Source organism: Balaenoptera physalus (assembly GCF_965194825.1).
Source record: "Balaenoptera physalus genome assembly, chromosome: X".
NCBI classification, from domain to species: domain Eukaryota; kingdom Metazoa; phylum Chordata; class Mammalia; order Artiodactyla; family Balaenopteridae; genus Balaenoptera; species Balaenoptera physalus.
In genome coordinates, this window is record NC_138903.1 from 94,430,913 (window position 1) to 94,451,955 (window position 21,043).

At 34.3% G+C, this 21,043-nt stretch overlaps 1 protein-coding gene across 3 annotated transcripts in view; it reads left to right on the top strand.

The window, feature by feature from the left end:
* Positions 1 to 21,043, top strand: part of RADX (RPA1 related single stranded DNA binding protein, X-linked) — a 63,602-nt gene that overhangs the window by 1,791 nt on the left and 40,768 nt on the right. For all 3 annotated transcript variants that reach the window (XM_082447546.1, XM_082447548.1, XM_082447547.1), the window contains exons 2-6: positions 6,839 to 6,981; positions 8,135 to 8,327; positions 18,482 to 18,590; positions 18,791 to 18,882; positions 18,990 to 19,112. In XM_082447546.1, coding sequence (XP_082303672.1) covers positions 6,839 to 6,981; positions 8,135 to 8,327; positions 18,482 to 18,590; positions 18,791 to 18,882; positions 18,990 to 19,112 — 660 coding nt within the window. The remainder of the gene's footprint in view (positions 1 to 6,838; positions 6,982 to 8,134; positions 8,328 to 18,481; positions 18,591 to 18,790; positions 18,883 to 18,989; positions 19,113 to 21,043) is intronic.

The window sequence follows — 21,043 nt, forward strand, 5'->3', positions numbered from 1 at the left end:
CTTAAACTTTAAAAACAAGATATTCATTTCAGGGATGAAATAATGGAATGATTTTTTATCTCAAGCATGGAATAAGGCAGTAGTGCATTAGTACTCTGTTGGTCATTTTTATTTTTAGAATTGAATGTACAAATGAAAAATTCGTGCTCTAGAAGAATTGAGGGGAATAATAATTTGTAAAAATATATTTCATTTTTCTGATTGTGAAAGTAATATCTATTCATTATTGAAACCATATTTTTATTACAAAAGGCAATGTCCATGTGCTAAAAAATCCAAACTTTATATTTAAAAGTATATTGTATTAAAAGTGTAAGACCCAAGTACAGTAAAGTGTTGATGACAAAATATAGAAGTGGGTATATTGGTGTTCTTTTCAGGTTTGCTGTATGTTTGAAATTTTTAATAATAAAATGCTTGGGTGGAGTAAGAGACCCGTTTTGCCTCCTCGTATGCCTTCAACTTTCCTCTTAAAATGGGGAAAAATGAATTATATTACATTGCATGATTTGTTATTTCCACTTCTCTCAAACATCTTTAACGTACATCTTTTTATACACTTTTCCATAGTATGGATGTACCCTGATTTATATAACCATGCCCACGTTAATGGGTAATTTATAATTTTAGGCAGTTATTGGTTTTTCAGTTTTAGATCCAGTGCTGAACATCATTAGGATATACCTGTATTTGTTCACTATGTGCAAGTATTTCTGTTGAATGGTTGGCTTCCTAGAACGGAAATTGCTGGGTTAAAGAGTATTTGACTTTTTTAATTAAATGGATATTGACAAAGCAGCTTCTTAAAAGGTTGTGCTAATTTACATTACCACCAACATATGTAAGACAGTGCCCATTTCCCTGTACTGTTATTTTTAATTATATCTTTTGACTTTTTCTGATTAATTTGTAGGATTTCTTTGCTAATGGGTATTAAGTTTTGTTTGCCGTATTTTGCAAATTATTTTCTCCCACTCCGTTCCTCTTAGTTTTGTGGTGCGATTTTGTGCTTTTAAAACTTTTCTATTAGGTATAGTGTGTACACAGTAAAATAGAAGAGCCTTAAAAATACAGCTATCTGTATATATATCTGTGTAACCACCCTCCTAGATCAAGATACAGAGCATTTCAAGAACCCCAAAAAGCTCCCTCTCCTCGTTCAATACCCTATTCTAAAGGTACCAATACGATCTCAGAGGCAGCGGTTTAAAAGGGAAGTTAGGGGAATTCCCTGGCGGTCCGAGTTAGGACTCCGCGCTTCCAGTGCCGGCGGCCAGGGTTCAATCCTTAGTGGGGGAACTAAGATCCCGCAAGCCGAGGGCGCGGCCAAAAAAATAAAATAAAATAAAAAGGAAGTTAGACTGTGCCACTCTCCTGTCTAAATCCTTCCAGTAGCTCCGCACTGCAAGAAAATCTAGACCTCCTACCGGGGTCCACGTGGCCCTACGGCGGTTGGCAAACTGTCTGTAAAGAGCCGGATAGTAAATCTTTTTGTCTTTGCGAGACCTATGGTCTCTGCTGTAGCTATTAAACTTTGCCATTGTTTGTGGAAAGCAGCCACAGAAAATATGTAATTGCATGGGTTTGGTTGTGTTAAAACTAGAACTTTATTAACAAAACCGGGCAGCAGCCTGGATTTGGCCTGAGGGCCGCACTTTGCGGGGACCTGCCCTACAAGAAAGGGGCCGTTACGCGCCTCTCTAACCGCTCTCCTCCACCATTTTGTTTCGGCCACGCCAGCCACCTTTTAAATCTTTAAACCTCCAAGCTCTGTCCTGCCCTCAGGTACTTTGCTCCTGGCTTTTTCCTCTTTCTGGAAAGTTCCTTCCCATCCTCAGGTTTCAACTCAGATATATAAAATATATTAGAAAAGGGCTCTCTAAAATATGCATTCCTTCCGCATTTATTGTTATTACATCACCTTGCAAATGCCCTTCATAGAATTGGTAACACACTGAAATTATTTTCTTTTTTTTCTCCTCCCACTAGTTTGTAAGATCCAGGGGGGCAAGCACTCTTTTTTTTCCTCACTGCTGTGGGCTGTTTCTCCTATACCCAGAACAATGTCTGGAACATAGTAGGCATCCAATACAGGTTCATTGAATAAAGGAATGAATGAAATAAATTACATTCCTGGATTTTCTAATGTTGAACCACTTTTGTTTCTACTTGGTCATGCTTGTTATTGTTATATCTGTATATTCAAGTGAATTTGGTCCATAAGTTTTGTTATTTTTTAGGAGAGTACTATTTCAGTTCGATTTTGATATCAGGTTAATTAATATTAGCCTAGTAGGATGAGTTACCTGTTTTTCTGTACTTACAGAAATCATGTGTTCATTGAAAGTGTGGTAGAATTTACCCCTAAAACGATTTGAACCTGGGACCTTGGGCCGGGATTGGGAGTTGGGCGAATGATTCCTTTTCAGTTTTTTGAAAAAGTGGTAAAACCAATAATGCTTTGAGTGCATTATTGAGAGTTGATATTTCGCTAGGAAATCTCATTTCACCTAGATCTCAAAGTTGTACATAGTAGTCTACATTTTTAAATCTCTGTCTTGTCAGTTACATCCCCTGATGCGTTCCTAATGTTTGTGTCTTCACCCTTTTTTATGGTCAGCCTTGCCAGAGGTTTGTCTACTTTCTTGGTATTCAAAAATAAGAAAAGACTTTTAGCTTTACTAATTAAGAAGTCTGTATCGGGGAGATGTTTCTACTTTATTTTTGCTGTCCTCTTTAATTCTTTTTCCTTCCTTTGTTCTTTTTTTGGCGGGGGGGGGGGGGCGTTCTACCTTCTTGAGTCCAATGCTTGGTTCATTTATTTCCTTGTTTATTTCTTCCAAAAGCTTTAACAGTTCTGAAATTTCCCATGAGTACTGCTTTGGCTGTATCCCCCAGGTTTTGAAGTATAGAAATTTCATTATTACTCCTTACTCATATTTTCTGATTTTAAATTTGAGTTCCTCTTTACCCCCAAAAGTTTAGAAAAAGCTTACTTATTAGACATGAAGTTCCTTATTATATGAAGTTTTTAAATTAAAATATTCCTTATCCTTATTTTAAAATCTATTTTACTTGCCCATTTCTTTGAGAGGAATATTGGCTTCTCTTTATGATGGTGGTTTTGTTCATTTCTCAACATCTAAGTTTTCGATTTAGATGTTGCTGTAATGTGTAAAGTTTCATAACTTGTTAATATCATGGTGGATTTTACTCTATCAATATAGAATTTATCTCTTAGTCCCCTTTTTTTTTTTGGCCGCACAGCACTACATGGGGCATCTTAGTTCCCCAACCAGGAATGGAATACGCGCCCCCTGCCGTGGAAGCCCAGAGTTTTAACCACTGGACCGCCAGGGAAGTCCCTCTTAGTCCCTTTTTGCCTCGAATTATATTTTGTATATTTTGATAGTACTGTTTACCACTTCCACTGTCTTTTAGTTAGCATTTAGGGCAATGATTCTCAAACATGACTGGGCATCCATATCACCTCAAAAGTGTTTTAAAATTCAGATTGCTGTGCCCCATCACCAGTTTCTGATTCAGTACATCTGCCCTAGAGTTTACATTTCTAACACATTGATGCTGCTGGTACAAAGGCCACACTTTGATAACCACTAGCCTAGTGTATGTATCTTTGTTCATCACTTTATTTCCATTTTGTTTTAGGTTTCTTTCTATAGCCAAGATTTTGCTTTTTGACCCAAACCAATTCGTTTTCTTTCAAGAGATGAATTTAATCCAATTAAATTTAATATAATTAATGATTGTACCTGTTCTTGCAGTCCTACTTTGTTTACTATATGCCATGCTTTATTTTTTTTTTACTATTTTTTTTTTGCTTTCACAGGATTAAAATTTTTTTTTCTTCTAGTGCTTTAGAAGTAATATATTTTTATTCTCTTTAATGTTTTAACAAAATCATTTGAACTTACATTTTATGTCAATCTCCAGGATTATTTAGAATTTATAATATTCTCCTCCTGAACAAGACAAGAGGTTTAGGACTCTACTTGATCATGATGTAATTTGGCATACTGCTACATTGGATTTGAAAGTATTTGATTTAGGATTTTTGCCATCGTAAATGTTTTGGGTTTATAGTTTTCTCTTTTGTACTATTTCTGTCATAATTTTTCAGGATTTATCTAAGTTTATAAAATGAATTGGTATAATTTCTATATTTTATTGTGCTCTAGAACAACTTATAGTTAAGAGAAAGAGCTATTCTTTGAAAATTGTTAAAATGAAAATTGTTAAAAACCATATAAACCTGGTGCAATTTTGGGAGGTCATTATTTGTGAACTTTTTCATTTTCTTGCATGGTTATTGACCTGTTCCAGTGTTCTTCTGTTCCTTAGGGCAACAATATTGGTAATTCATATTTTTCTAGAAGATTATCTATTTCACTGATATTTTCACGTTTAGTGATATATAATTATATATAGTAATCTTTAAAATGATTTTCTCTATGTTTATGGTTGATCACATTCCAAACATTTTTTTGTTTGCTTTCTTCAGGATTGCACTTATTAAAGTTTTACCTTTTTATTAATTTTTCTAGGGAATTGAATTTGCCAGTTATACTGTTTTCTAATTCATTAGTTTCAGTTTTTAATCTTTATTCCTTTCTATATTCCTTAGATTTATTCTTTTGCAGTGGTTTTCACTGTATGGTCCAAGGACCCCTAGGTGTTTCCCCAAGATTTTTTCAGGGGATTCGCAATGTTAAAAGTATTTTCATAATAATAGTATTAAGGCTTTATTTATCTTTTTTTACTCTCATTCTCTCAGAAGTAGAGTGGAGTTTTCCAGAGGGTACATGTCATGTGACATTGAAACAGACTGAATAAATGCCAAAGAAAATATGATTTATCCAGTTGTCTTCTACTAAGGTAGACACTGAAGAGATTTGCAAAAATGTAAAACAATGCCACTCTTCCCACTACATTTTTGGTTTTGGAAAATATAGTCATTTTTCAAAAATATACCTTTTTAGTATACATTAACAGGTTTATTGTTGTTTTAAAGGAATTAATGAATATTTTAATTTCTTAGTTTTACTTTATAATATGGTAAATATGATAAATATTACCCACATAAACAAAAGCTTTTTGAGGTCTTCAGTAATTTTTAAGACAGTAAAGGGGTCCTGGGACCACAGAGTTTGAGAAACACTATTGCATTGCTTACTAACTTTTTATATTGAATATGTAGTTTATTATTATTTTCATTCTTTCTTTTGATAATGAACCCACTTATTTCTATGAATTTACACAGATTCCTCATTGTCTATGTATAACCTGTAATTTTTTTTTAGATTTCAGAGATATGTATATTCTATGAAGTTAACGAGGTTTTTTTTTTGTTTTGTTTTGTTTTGTTTTTGTTTTTGTTTTTTTTGGTTTTTACCCAATCTGGGAAAATGTTAATCAGGCACATGTCTGATCATGGCTAACTGTCTGGACTCCATTGTAGCAGAAACAGTGGCTCTTACAACTGTGGTTTTACAAAACCATGTAGCTCTTGAATTTATTCTGGCTGGTAAAGGAGGTGTATGTGCCTTCATTGATGAAGAGTGTTCCACATACCTTCTAGATAATTCAGAGGTGATCTGCAATTTGTTTGACCATATTTAAAAGGAAATCACTTAATTATGTCACATCAAATATTAAGATCTGTGATCCTGGGCTAGTAATGTATTGGGAGAATCTGGAGGGAAATTTACACAAGATATCCTAATACTGAAAATAGTGGGGGGGCAGTGTTAATGGTACAGTTGTAGTTATAAAAGGCCATTTAAACTCTTATTGAAAAGAAATTACAAGAATGGTTTTCATGGCAAAGTTGAGTAGGTGATACATTACATAAATAAAAATGGAAGTGGAGGATGCCTTAGAGAAATAAATATTGGAAAAAATACAAATTCACATTTTAAAAGTTGGGACTGTGGGCTATGAGAGAGCAAAATGGAGAAAATTGCAGATGGAACCCCTCTTAACCAAGGAAGTATAAAATTAGAAATACAAGTTAATCTTTTAAAGATGGTGAATAGCTTTTAAGCAGTTTTGGCACTTGCTAGCAGGCTTGGAGATTAAAACATTTTAAAGTAAATTATATGGCATATGAGAAGGTAATATGTGCTATGTAGAAAAATAAAATGGGATGGAAGATAAGTAAGGGGATCAGTTTTCTATAGGGTGGTTAGGGCTAACATCACTGAGAAAGTGACCTTTGAGCAAAACTTGAAGGAGAAGAGAAAGTCACTCGGGTATCTAAGAGGAAATCACTTGGGTATATAAGAGGAAGACATTCCAGACCCAGGGAAGAGCAAGTGCAAAGGCCCTGTTACAGGACCATGTCTGGAATGTTTGGGAAAGTTCGAACTTATACATATGAGACTAAGGTGAGGGCAGTAAAGAAATATATCATGAAACAATTCTATAAGTTAAATATATAAGTGCCATGGAAAATATTCCATGGCATTGAGTTTTTTCTTAAGGGAGGCAAGTTTCGATCCAAGTCTTCCAGGAAGTAATTACACAGTTTGATGAGGTAGAGGGCATTCCAGATGGAACATTCCATCTAGATGTGTTAGTTAACATAGGTATTTACCTATATTCTAGTCATATAGTAAGTCATATATATGTTTTAGCTATTATTATTAGGGATAATGTTTATTACTAAGTTTTATATGTGAGAAGTATACAGACTGGTTTAGCTGGTGAGAAGGAGTTGCTTTGGGTATGATCTGGCTACCATTTTTAACCAATAAAATAGAATTTTGAAATCACCATGACATATTTAGTAAGATTTTTTTTCTTTTTTGTATTCTAGATACCAGAATAATTTCCCTTTCTCACCTTGAAAAGACCTGGTCTAGCAGAAGGAAATTTCCTGCATTGCTTGTGAGAATCTTGCATAAATCAAAACTGCGATACTATGGAAAACCCAATAAAACGATGACTGAGCCATACCAGGTATAAGTAGTGATAAGATATTATATGTTAATTTAGCACTCATGAATTATAACTTACAGACCTGACTCTTTATTAGGATAATTTATGTTTAAATAACATATTTTAAAGTTCAACTTAATAATTTTAAAAATGAACAAATATATATTTCAAGGTATTTTTCTATGTAGTTTCTTATAGAAAAAGAAATTCTTTCTGTATTAGTGCCCCTTAGTTCCTTTGATCCAGCTGGTCTCCTTCACACCTTTTTCTGTATCTTCAACTTCTTCTTCTTTACTGTGCTTTCTACACCAGCATATAAATATAGTCTAGTCTTCCATTTTAAAAAAGGAAAAAAATCTCGTTTGACATCAGGACTCCTGTATTCCCTCTGTCCTTCTCTTTGGGCAAGCTCCTTGAAGAAGTAGTCTACACTATATGTTTTCACTTTCTTGCCTCCCTTTTACTTCTCAACACAATTAGTTTGACTTTTTGCTTCAGCTGGTCACTCACCAGAGACCTAATTGTCAAATCTATCTGACACTTTTCTGTTATCTTGACTCTCTATGCCATATGGTGCTGATTTCTGTCCTGTGTTTTTTTTTAAACTTAACATTTTACTGTATTTCCACATGTTATCAAGAATTATTTTAGGTGCTTTATTAAGCTTTTATAGTAAAAGTTATACATATCTACAGGGAATTTGGAAAATGTATAAAGATATATAAAGCTGATAAATAATATCAACCCAAATCTTACCACTCAGAGAGAACCACTGTTAATATTAAAGTGTGTTTTATTCCCCTTTTTTGTATGTGTATATCATATATATACACATATCTGTGATATCATATGTATGTCATAGATAGCACATCTATGCATATATGTATGCCTATCATATATTACATATAACTATGGCATATATCATAGTAAATTATCTTACAAAATGGGAATCATATTATACATAAAATTTTGTATCATTTAACATTTTCTTAAGTATTTTCTCATATTACTAAAAATTCTTCATTTATAACTTTTTGTCATTACAGAATCTCTCATATCATAAATTATTCAGTGATTCTCCTATAGTTTTGCTTCCTCATTCTTAAAATAAAATTTGAACACCCTGTAGGTTAAAGTAACAAATATGCCTGTGCTTTTACTCTTTTTTTCCTAGACCTTTTTGGAAGTTGCTGACAGTTCAGGCACAGTGTCAGCGATTATGTGGAATGCCCTGTGTCCTGAGTGGTATAAAAGTTTGCACGTTGGTTTAGTTCTTCTGCTTCAAGATTATTCTATTAAAAAGAGTTACCCCTTCAGGATGAAGCCTCTCCCTGTGAATCCACGGGTCAAACTAATTTCTACAATGGGTTAAGTATTCAATGAATTTGTTATTTTATAGCTATTTTGTTTGTATAAATTTGCAAAGTACCATATCAGTCAAAAGCCCTTAAAAATTACTCAAGCTGTTAGAAACTGACAGACTTTAAATTCTTTTATCCATAAAAATTTTTGAGCAATCACTTAATAAATATGTTTATTTATTATTGCATTTTTTAAGAAAAATCATCTGAGATATATATTGTTGATTAATGAATGAGTGCCGCTTGGGATGTACTTATTTTTCTTTCATTTTTTTGTATTAAAATATTAAATTAATGACTTGAATATAATTTTTGTTACTACGAGGTGCTATTTGAAAAGGCTTTTGTCAAAATTTTATTTTGAAATAATTTCAAACTTACATAAATGTTGAAAGGATAGTATGAAGAACTCCCATATACCTTTCACACAGATTCAACAATTGGTAACATTTACCTTTGCTTTATCATTCCTCCACTATATATATATATATATATATATATATATATATATATATATATATATATATATACACACACACACACACACACATATGTATTTATCACCTCTGAACCGTTTGACAGTAAGTGGCAGCCATCATACATACCCCTTTACCTCTAAACACTTCAGTAATATTTCACTCTATATTTCCTAAGAACAAGAACATTCTATTACATAATCACAGTATAGTTATCAAAATCAGGAAATTTAAAGTTGATATAATACTATTATCTAACCTGTGGTCAATATTTAAATGTTACCAATTGCTACAATCTTGAAAGGGCTCTTCCTGATTAGTATTGAAATCACAGTATTGACGTCTTGGCATCATCCTAAATATTTTGGGAGCATTAGAATTAATATAGTAAGTGATTGCTTTAAGATGTGGATATGATTTTTTTTGCATTTCCCTTTTTCAAAATTGTAGGACACATCATTCAACAATTTTAAGCATTGTTTTTGGCTTTTCATAGTTTTATACTGGACCTTTATTTCTGCGTATTCTGAACTCCCTAGCTGACCCATTAAGCTTAATTATGTAAAGAATGTTCAAATAATGTAGCCTTTGTTCACTATTTACTGAAATATATATTTAGGAAAATCTCATATGATTCTCTATTAAAATCTTAAGCATTTGGTAGACATCAGTCTTGCTGGATGAACAAGTCATTACTTAGATAGTTTGGTACAACCAGTCCATCATCTCATTACTCTTTATTACAGGAGAGATTAAACTCATATTGCTATTGAGACTTAATTAAGAAAATGTAGTAAAATTTAGTGAGAGGAAGCTAATTCAAAATGTGTATTATTGTGTCTGCCAATTTATAAATTCTTTCCCACTACCAAGCATCTCCAGGTGACAAAATTGCTTTAGTAAAAACTGAGACATTCTTTGTCGATAACAGATAAGCTAAGTAACTTTGTTGATGTCACATAATAAATCACTGGCATAGTGAAAATTGAAACCTAGTTTTCCTGATACCTAACCTAGTGTTCTTTTTACTAAATACAGTGTTTTCTGGTGTAAAGAAAATTAATTTCAATCACAATTTTTATGTGTCTATGGACAAATCTAGAAATGTGTCTGTACTAATAGCTGCTTCTAAACCTTAAAAACATATGGAAAGTGGGACAATAGACAGCATGTGACAAGTAGATAAACAGCCATTAGAACGTAGCAGTGAAACTGATTGAGCTGTATGCTACCTCTGCTACATAGAATTATAGGGCCGGATTTTCATAATGGAAACTCTCTTTTTAGGATATGAGAAGCTATTTACACTTTCAAGTGAATAATTGCAAATATAGAAATCGTTTTTAAAGTGAGAGCCTTAATGAGAATATATTGAAAACGTGCCTTTTAGCCTTTACAGCAGTCTTACTTATTAGTGTTAGCATCAGTCTCTGTTATCCCATACCTTTTTGATAAGTAATAGGACCTTTTTCCTCTTTATCAGGGGTCAGCAAACTATTTCTATAAAGAACCAGACAGTGAGTACTATAAGCTGTGCAGGCAGTATAGTCTTCTTCACAACAACTCAGCTCTGCCTTTATAGAGTGAAAGCAGCCAGAGATAATATGTAAACGAATGGGCTTGGCTGTGTTACAGTAAAACTCTATTTGCAAAACACAGGCAGCCATCTACAGGCCATAGTTTGCCAAGTCTACGTGTATAAGTAGATGTCAATACTGGCTGTACATTAGTATCACTTGGGGAGCTTTAAAGAATCACGAGCACCCCACCCTCAGAGATTCTGAATTAATTACTCTGAGGAGGGGACCAAGACGTTGGTGTGTCTCTGAAACTCCTCAGGTGATTCTAATGTACAGCCAGGGTTGAAAACTATTGATATATGATCTTTTAAAACCTCAGTATGATTAATGATCTTTTGAAGGGAAAAAAAGTTCTGTAAACCATGCTAGGCACAAGGGACACAAAGATAAGTAATATAGAATTCTACCCTTAAAATTAGTCTAACAGGGTAACATATGTAAAATGAACAAATTACAGTAAAATGAAAGACTGCTGACAGTAAACAGTAAGAAAAAAGAATGAATGGAAGGGGAGAGGAAATGAACAGAAATTGAGGAAAGAATGAATGGTCTGGAGAGTGGGAGAATGGGTTGAATTGGAGAAAGTATAAGTGAGGGTTAGGAATAATAGCAGGGTAGTTTAAATTTTATGAGAGGAAAAATGAGAAAGCGTATGTAGTTGGGGCCGGTTTGGTCAGTTTAGGAATAAAGATCTGTGATACCATCACTGCCTTCTAGGTGTTGATGTTGGAAGACAAATTATTGGGGTAATTTAGCTTGGTTTATTTTTTCATACTTACACATATAGTTCCAAGTTATACAAACTAAGATGCAATTTTTTAAAAAAACTAAATAAATGGAAGCTTATAAAGATGAAAATTCTATTGCAAAAAAAAGAACATATTATTTGCTGGTAATGTATACTTTGTATATTGCCATTTTGTATATCATTCTTTCCCCATATACAAAATAGTATTCAGTTGGCATACACAAATAATAAACCTTTTAAAGTCTTGAGATTTTCAGACTGTGTGGCATAATACATATTGAGATAATAGCATCAAGTGTTTTTGGTTTGGGGCAAAGGAGGTTTTTAATTGATTCAAAATCCTAGCATTTTAGAGCTGGGGGGGACCTTGAATATAACTGAGTAACTATGGCTATGAGAGTGCTTTGTAAAATGCAAACCATTTTCTAGGTGCAAGGTGTAATACAAACCTTCCTCACTCGTACATGAAAAGGTAAAAGTGAATTTTGTAGTCACATGGATGGTAATAGGTAAAATAAGAAAGCAATTATTTTCATCCTGGTTTAATCTTTGTTTGCTACATAGCAAATTCTTAGAAAAATATTACTGGCATTAAAGAAATAGAAAGCCCAAATAGTTCTATAACTGTTAAAGAAATTGAACCAGAGGTTTAAAATCATCTCACAAAGAAAATACCCGGCAGGTACCATTTTACAGGCAAATTCTAGCAAACATTCAAGGAATGTACCATTCCAAAACTATTCCAGAGAATAGAATAAGAGGGCATACTCCCTAACTCATTCTTTGCTACCAGTATAACTTTGATAATCAAAACCAAACAAGAATATTGTGAATGAGGAAAATTAAAGGCTAGCTTCAGCTATGAACATATGTACAGATATTCAAAATTGAAGATTAGCAAACTGAATTCAGTTATATGTGGAAAATGATCACACGCTGTGACTAAGTTGCATTGTTCTCCAGCAATGTGAAGTTGGTTTTACATATGAAAATCTATAAGTGTCACTCACCACACAGATTAAAGAAGGTCATCCTAATAGAGGCACAAAACACATTTGCTAAAATTTTACACACATTCATAAATTTTAAAAAGAAAATAGCGAGAAAAGGAACCTTCCATAACTGATAAAGGATGTTTGCAAAATCAAAACATAACAACAAATACAACTTTTTTAATATAAATTTTTAAATTTTATTATTTTATTTTATTTATTTATTTATTTATTTTGGCCGTGTTAGGTCTTCATTGCTGCGCGCGTGCTTTTTCTCTGATTGCGGCAAGTGGGGGCTGCTCTTCGTTGGGTGCGCAGGCTTCTCACCGCGGTGGCTTCTCTTGTTGCGGAGCACGGGCTCTAGGCACGTGGGCTTCAGTAGTTGTGGCACGTGGGCTCAGTAGTTGTGGCTCATGGGCTCTAGAGTACAGGCTCAGTAGTTGTGGCACATGGGCTTAGTTGTTCCGCAGCACGTGGGATCTTCCCGGACCAGGGCTTGAACCCGTGTCCCCTGCATTGGCAGGTGGATTCTTAACCACTGCACCACCAGGGAAGCCCAACAAACACAACTTTTAATGGGGAAAATTTAGAAACACTCCTTTTTAAAATGGGGAACATTGATGGCCTCCTATTACTATTTCTGTTTTGTTGTACAGGCTATCCTAGCCAATGTGAGAAGATAAAATCCATTAAAAGCATAAGAATTTTTTATTGCAATGTAGTTGACATAGTGCTGTACAATATTATGTTAGTTTCAGGTGTCCTACATAGTGATTTGACATTTGCATACATTATGAAATGATCACCATGATAAGTCTAGTAACCATCTGTCCCCAAAGAAAGTTATTATAATGTTATTGACCATATATCTTTTATTGTATATTACATTCCCTTGGCTTACTTGTTTTATAACTGGAGGTTTGTACCTCTTAATTCCCATCACCTATATCATCCCCCCTCCCCTGGCAACAGCTGGTTTATTGTGTATCTATGAGTCTGTTTTTCATTTTGTTTGTTTGATTGTTTTGTTTTTAAGATTCCACATATAAGTAAGACCATATGGTGTTTATCTTTCTCTGTCTGACTTACTTCACTTAGCATAATACCCTCTAGATCCATCCATGTTGTTGCAAATGGCAAGATTTCATTATTTTTAATGGCTGGGTAATATTCCATTGTATGTATATATAGACTACATCGTCTTTATCCATTCATCTATCAATGGACACTTAGGTTGCTTCCATATCTCAGCTATTGTAAATGACACTTCAGTGAACATTGGTGTGCATATACCTTTTTGAATTAGTGTTTTTGTTTTCCTCAGGTAAATACCCAGAAGTGAAATTTCTGGATCATATGGTAGTTCTATTTTTAATTTTTTGAGGAACCTCCATATTGTCTTCCATAGTGGCTGCATCAATTTATAATCCCACCAACAGTGCACAGGGTTCCCTTTCCTCTACATCCTCTCCAACATTTGTTATTTGTTGTCTTCTTTGATGATAGCCATTCTGACAGGTGTGAGGTGGTAGCTCATTGTGGTTTTGATTTGCATTTCCCTAATGATTAGTGATGTTGTGCATCTTTTCATGTGTCTGTTGGCTATCTGTGTGTCTTCTGTGGAAAAAATGTCTATTCAGGTCCTCTGCCCATTTTTTAATTTGGTTGTTCTTTTTCTTTGATGTTTGTTGGAGTTCTTTGTCTATTTTAGATATTAACCCCTTGTTGGATTATCATTTGCAAATGTCTTCTCCCATTCAGTGGACTGTCTTGTCATTTTGTTGATAGCTTCCTTTGCTGTGCTAAAGTTTGATGTGGTCCCATTTATTTTTGCTTTTGTTTCCCTTGCCTGAGGAGACAGATCCAAAAATATATGCTAAGACCAATGTCAAGGAGCATACTGCCTCTGTTTTCTTTTAGAAGTTTTATGGTTTCAGGTCTTACATTTAAGTCTTTAATCCATTTTGAGTTTATTTTTGTATATGGTGTGAGAAAGTAGTCCAGTTTGATTCTTTTGCATATAGCTGTCCAGTTTTCCCAACATCATTTATTGAAGAGGCTATTTTTCCCCATTGTATATTCTTGCCTCCTTTGTCATGGATTAATTGACCATGTAAGCATGGGTCACCAGGGCTATATGCTCTAGGAGTGCCCCCTTTGTGGGTTGTGTGGGCCCTCCTGTTGTGGCTGACTACTCTGGGCATGCTGGTAGGCGGGGCAGCCCCTGGCCTGCTTGGCTGCCAGACCCTGCCTTGTGTGGAGGCTGCTGGCTGCTGGTAGGCGGGGCAGCCCCTGGGGGGTGTTGAGTGGGGCCGTGGCTTGTGCCATCCTGCTGGTGGGTGGGGCTGGGTCACTACAGGACTGGCTGCTTGGTGTCGGGGGTGTCCCAGGACCCATGCTGGCCAGCTGGTGAGTGGGTAAGCCCCTGGAGCTAATAGGCTAGAGGGAGGACTCCAAATTAGCATTTGTCAACACCAGTGTCCTCCTGGTAGAAGGAGTTCCCCAAAGTGGCTGCCACCAGCATCTGTGTCCCCAAGAGAGTCCCAGTTGCCTCCTGCCTTTCTAGGAGGTTCTTCAAAATTAGCAAGTGGGTCTGACCCAGGCTCCTTTAAAACTACTACCTACCTCTGTGCTGGAACTCAGAGTATGTGACATTTTGCATGTGCCCTTAAGAGTGGAATCTCTGTTTCCTGTAGTCCTCTGGCTCTCCTGCACATAAGCCCTGCTGCTTTTCAAAGCCAGATGTTCTGGGGGCTCATCTTCCCAGTGCAGGACCCCCAGGCTGGGAAGCCCAGTGTGGGGGTCTCAGATGCCTTGTTCTTGGGGAGGACCTCTGTGGTTATGATTATCCTTCCTGTTAGTGGGTCACCGACCTGAGGGGGGTGCTTCCTGACTATATCACATCTCCGCCCCTCCTACCTGACTTGTTGTGGCTTCTTCTTTATGTCTTTAGCTGTGGAAAATCTTTTCTGCTAGTCTTCAGGTCATTCTGTTAGGTAGTTTCTCTGTAAGTTGTACTTTTGGTGTGTCCACGAGAGGAGGTAAGTTCAGGGTCTTCCTACTCCACCATCTTGGCCACCCACCAAAGGCATAAGAATTTTAAAGAAAAACACAAAACTGTCATTATTCACAAATTAGATCTTCTACAAGGAAAATCCAAGATAACACAAAGTATTAAAAATAATAAGAAACCCACAATGCGGTATCACCTCACATTGGTCAGAATGGCTATCATCAAAAAGTCTACAGATAATAAATGCTGGAGAGGGTGTGAAGAAAAGGGAACCTTCCTGCACTGTTGGTGGGAATGTAAATTGGTGCAGCCATTATAGAGAACAGTATGGAGGATCCTTAAAAATCTAAAAATAGTTAACCATATGATCCTGTAATCCCACTCCTGGGCATATATCCAAAAAAGACAAAAACTCTAATTCAAAAAGATACATGCACCCCAGTGTTCATATCACCACTATTTACAATAGCCAAGACATGGAAACAAGTACCCATCAACAGACGATTGGCTTAGATGTGGTATTTATATATATATATATATATATATATATATATAATCAATACAATGGAATATTACTCAGCCATAAAAAAGAATGAAATATTGCCTTTTGCAGCAACATGGATAGACCTAGAGAATATTATACTTAGTGAAGTAAGACAGAGAAAGACAAATATTATATGATACCACTTATATGTAGATTCTAAAAAATAATACAAATGAATCTATTTACAAAACAGAGACAGATTTACAGACATAGAAAGCAAACTATGGTTACCAAAGTGGAAGGGGGGGGGGAAGGATAAATTAGGAAAAAGGGATTAACAGATACAAACTACTATACATAAAGTAGATAAGCAACAAGGATTTACTGTATAGCACAAGAAACTGTATTCAATATCTTATAATAACCTATAATGGAAAATCTGAAATATATATATAAATATATATTTAGAAATATATTTATAAATTAATATATGTATATATACTTTATATATATATATAAATAAAGCTGAACCACTTTGCTATATACCTGAAACTAACACAATATTGTAAATCAACTATACTTCAATAAAATTGAAAAAAATAGGGAATTCCCTGGCAGTCCAGTGGTTAGGACTATGCACTCTCACTGCCGAGGGCCCAGATTCAATCCCTGGTCGGGGAACTAAGTGAGATCCCACAAGCTGCATGGTGCGGCCAAAAAAAAAAAGAGAGAGAGGGAAAAATAAGATATTGGCAAAGCTAGCTGTAACAGCAATATACCAAAGTCAATTGATTTTGTACACTCCAGTAACAAAGAGTTAGAAATTATAATTTTAAAAACATAATTTACCTTGTCAAAAATAACTATAAAGTATCTAGAAATAAATCTAACAGAAGATATGTAAGACCTATTTGGAGAATATTTTAATACTTTTTGAAAGATACTAAAGAGTCCCTAAATAAATGGAGAAATATCCCGTGTTCCCAGGCAGGAGGTTAGTCTCAGTTTCATAAATATGTCAAGTTCCCCCAAATTGATCTATAAATTTAGTGCTATTCCATCGAATTTTTTTTCTGGAACTGACAAACTGATTCTAAAATTTATATGGAAGCACATAATTATCAAGAATAGTTAGGACATCTCTGAAGAAAAAGAATAAGGGGCTGAAGAGGGAATGAGGACTTGTCCTACAAATATCAAGAATTATTATAAAGTATAACCATGTAGTATTGGTATAGATAATAGACAAACTGACCAGCAAATCATAATACAAAGTCAAGAAACAGCCCTAGACGTATAAAATTTTGATATACAACAGATGTGCTGTGCAGATCATCAAGGAAGGAAGAGCCATTCAGTAAATAGTATTGAGACAATTGATTTTATATGAGAAAAAAATGACATTATATCCCTAACTCATACCGTATAAAAATAAATTTCAGGTATATCAAATACTTAAATGTGAAAGGCGAAACTTTTAGAAGAACTTATAGAAAGTGTCTGTTTGACTTTGGGATAAGGAAGGATTTTTTGGATAGGACACAGAAATGGTAGCCATAAAAGAAAGATTAATAAACCTAACTACATTAAAATTAAGAACTTTTGTTCATCAAGAGACAGCCCCCCAAAATGAAAAAACAATCCAAAAACTGGGTGAAGATATTTGCAATGGTATAATCAACAAGGGAGTAGTATTCAACATATATATAAAGAAGTAATACAAATAAATAAGAGAAAGACAATCCAGTAGAAAAATGGGCAAAAATATGAACAGGTATTTCACAGAAGAGGATGCATGAATGAACCATAGGTATATGAAATGTTGTTGAACATAATTAGTAATAAGGGAAGTGCAAAATAAAACCACAGCGAATTGTCATTTTCTGTCATTAGACTGATAAAAAATAAGAAATTTAGGGATTTCCCTTGCGGTCCAGTGGTTAAGACTCTGCACTTCCACTGTAGGGGACACAGGTTCGATCCCTGGTCAGGAAACTAAGATTCCGCATGCTGCGTGGTGAGGCCAAAAAAAAAAAAATTTTAACAGTACCAAAATTTGGAGAGGATGTGGCTCAGTGGGAATTCTTGCACATCACTGCTGGAACTGTTAATAGTTTAAATAAATATTTAATATTCAGTAAATATTAGTAAATATTAGTAAATATTTATTAATATTAATAAATAAATAATAAATACTACTTTAGAATAGTTTGAAATTATCCTATAGGGTGGGACATTTGCATATTTTACAATCCAGGGTTTCCCTCCTGGATATAATACCTTAGAAAGCTTTTGCCTGTGTGTACAAGGAGATATGTAGAAAAAAGCTCATAGTGACCATGTTTGTAACAACAAAAGCTGGAAATAATCCAGATGTCCAGCAATACGATAAAGAGTAAATAAAATTGTAGTATATCAACACTCTGGAACATTATTCAGCAGTAGAAATGAGAAAAAAATTGCTACATGCAGGTGTATGGATGAATTTTAGGACCATAAAGTTAAGTGAAAAAAGTAGCCCTAGAATACTGCATTATGGTAAAATTCCATTCATTTAAAGTTCAAAAACAAAGAAATTCAAACAGTATACTATCTGGGCAAGAACACGTAAGTGATAAAAAAAAAACTTTTTTAAATTAAGTATATGATGAAACACAAAATTTAAGGTACGGTTAACCTTTAGTTGGGGAGATAAGTGGATGTGATAATGTCGGAATAGGTAGAAGAAAGCTATTGATAATGATCTAGTTGTTAGGTTTAGTGGTGGGCTCAAAAGTGTTCAATCTATTTTTTGCTGTGTGATTTATATGCGTATATTGTTTTATATGTATTAAATATCATACTAAAGTAATATATTTGTTTTTCAGAAATCTGCCTGAACCTTCGAGATCCTCCAACTAATATAATTATCATTCCAGAAGAGCAGGTGAAATCAGAATGGAGATTGCCAAAATTAAACTACCGTTTTATCACAAGGTAAAATAGCTTCTTGTAAAATATCTCAAATATTAATTTTCGATATTTGTTACTGAAACAATGTATTGTAATTTGCTCAGAATCTACCCAAAATTATGCTGTAACAGTTAGATAGATGTGCATTTTCACAGTCATATTTGTAGAACGCTTTTTCACTGTTTAAAAATACAATATCTATTTAATAATTTTGCTTTTTTTAGATCAGAACTGGATGATATGCCACAAAATAGTATCTGTGATGTTATTGGCGTTTTAGTTTATGTAGGAAGAGTCCAGCGGTCAAAAAAGAAGGGTAAGCTTTTGATATTGAAAGTCATAAAAAGTATTTCAGTGAATAATTCTGTGTTCATATGTGCATAATCAGTTACCTTCATTTATTCTAACATTCTATCCATATAGAAAGCCGTGAAGAGTTTTGGTCATATCGCTGGATTCACATTGCTGATGGGACTTCCGAACAACCATTTATAGTGGAACTGTTTTCTACATCTCAGCCAGAAGTCTTTGAAAATATTTACCCAAGTACCCAGTTTCAATATTTTTATCATTTTATTTTTGGAAGTGGGGGCATTAACTTAAAAAAAATGATAGAGTATACTGACTTACTTACAGAATGCCATGATATTGAGTTAGCAAATTCAAGCAGTCTGATAGCATGTTTAAGTTTTTTCTATATTAATATTATAATTGGTATTAACAGATATTAACCACCTTCTGGTTTTCTAGTCAGAATTAATTTGGGATTGAAACTAGTTTTTCAGAAAACAGGTGCTCTTATCAATTCCCATTTTTAGCATTTTAGGCATAAAAACTTAAAATTCAGTGAAACTAAAACATAGTCTGTTTCCTTTGTATCCATTTGGAAATCGACTTAGTAGACCCCATTAAACACAATGAAGCCTTTACTAATGTAGAATTAAGTAGTAGAGGATTGGCATACTGTGTAATTAAATAATGACAGTGGTAAGTATGATGTCATTTGAGTATGGAATTAATATTAGGTTGGTGGTGTTATACCAGCTGGTCAATATTTTACTTAATTTGGTGTTGATTTTTTCCACTACTTTTATTTATTTGAAGACATTTTAAGTATGTCCTATTATGTGTTTTATATAACAAGTTAGTCTTCAGATCTACTATGATAAGGATAAAAGTATATCTAATACTTTTTAACAACTTCAGTGAATTTTTCCTTATTTGAATTTGTGACATAAAGCTATTTTAGGTATTGGTGTGCTATTTTCCTATTTTCCAAATGATTATGTGGATAAAATACTGATTGTTAAGTGCTTGCCAACATTGGGGAAATTCCCAATCTTGACTACATGTATTTTTTTTTAATGAGCAACAAGATAGAAATTGTAGAATATCAGGAGACCTAGAGACCATATACAGGGCTGTTCTGCTACCCCTTTATTCTCTGTTGTAAAACAGTATTACACACCATTCGGATATTACCTCATTAGAATCCACCCTCTGCTTGTGGGATTAAATTTTGTAAATATATATGAGTAGAACTGAACATCACCCCAACTGTTATTGGAGGAGAGGGCAGAAAGAGAGTTTTGGCCAAAACCAAGGCATGGGCTTCCAAGGTAAGTGGGGCCATGACCTTTCATATAACTTCTCTCAGGGCACAGATGATTGGTTGTGATGATCCCTGATAACAATTTAGATGGGCTTTAGGGCCAGGTCCCTCTCTCTTTGTAGCCACTTTAAACAACAAACTGACACAGGTTTTGGATAACGATTTTTCACAGAAATGTTGCCATCCATGCACGTTCTATTTCTTGTGAAAATGTGAAATATATCTTTTAAGAAAGGTTTGTATGGACCTTGGTGAGATTTACTCTAGTACAATAGTTGACAATAATCACAATTCATTTTCATCTTTTGACCAAGAGTGAAGGAAAAAAAATCATAAAATAAATGGTGAGTATTAAGGGGGCTTCAGGCCTATGAAGGGGAACATGACCAAGGGTCTTCTGGAGTAATACCAGAATCCTTTGGTAGTAGGGCATCTTGTTTACTTTTGACTAAGGAAAGTGAAGAACTAAGGGGAAGTAATTTTGAGCGTTTACTATATACCAGTTGCTCATAGATATTATCTCATTTTGTACTCCCAGTTACCTTTTAAACAGGTGATGTTTTTACAAATTTACGGGTGAGGAAACAAAGGTCCAGAGGGATGTCAAACAGCCAGAAGGTGTTAGGTCCAAATGTCTGATTTTTAACAACCATGAAATTAGAATTAGAGGTTTCTTTCGTATTCTTATATCGACGTCTTTAATCATGAATACTCACATCTTTGTACAGTTTTTGAATTAAAGGAAAAGTGATATAAATCAAGAGAATTATTCTTGGTCATTTGAACAGATTTTCTTTATTTTCATTGCTACAAAATAAAGAACTAGTAAATGTGAGATACAGGAAACAAATTTATAGATATTATC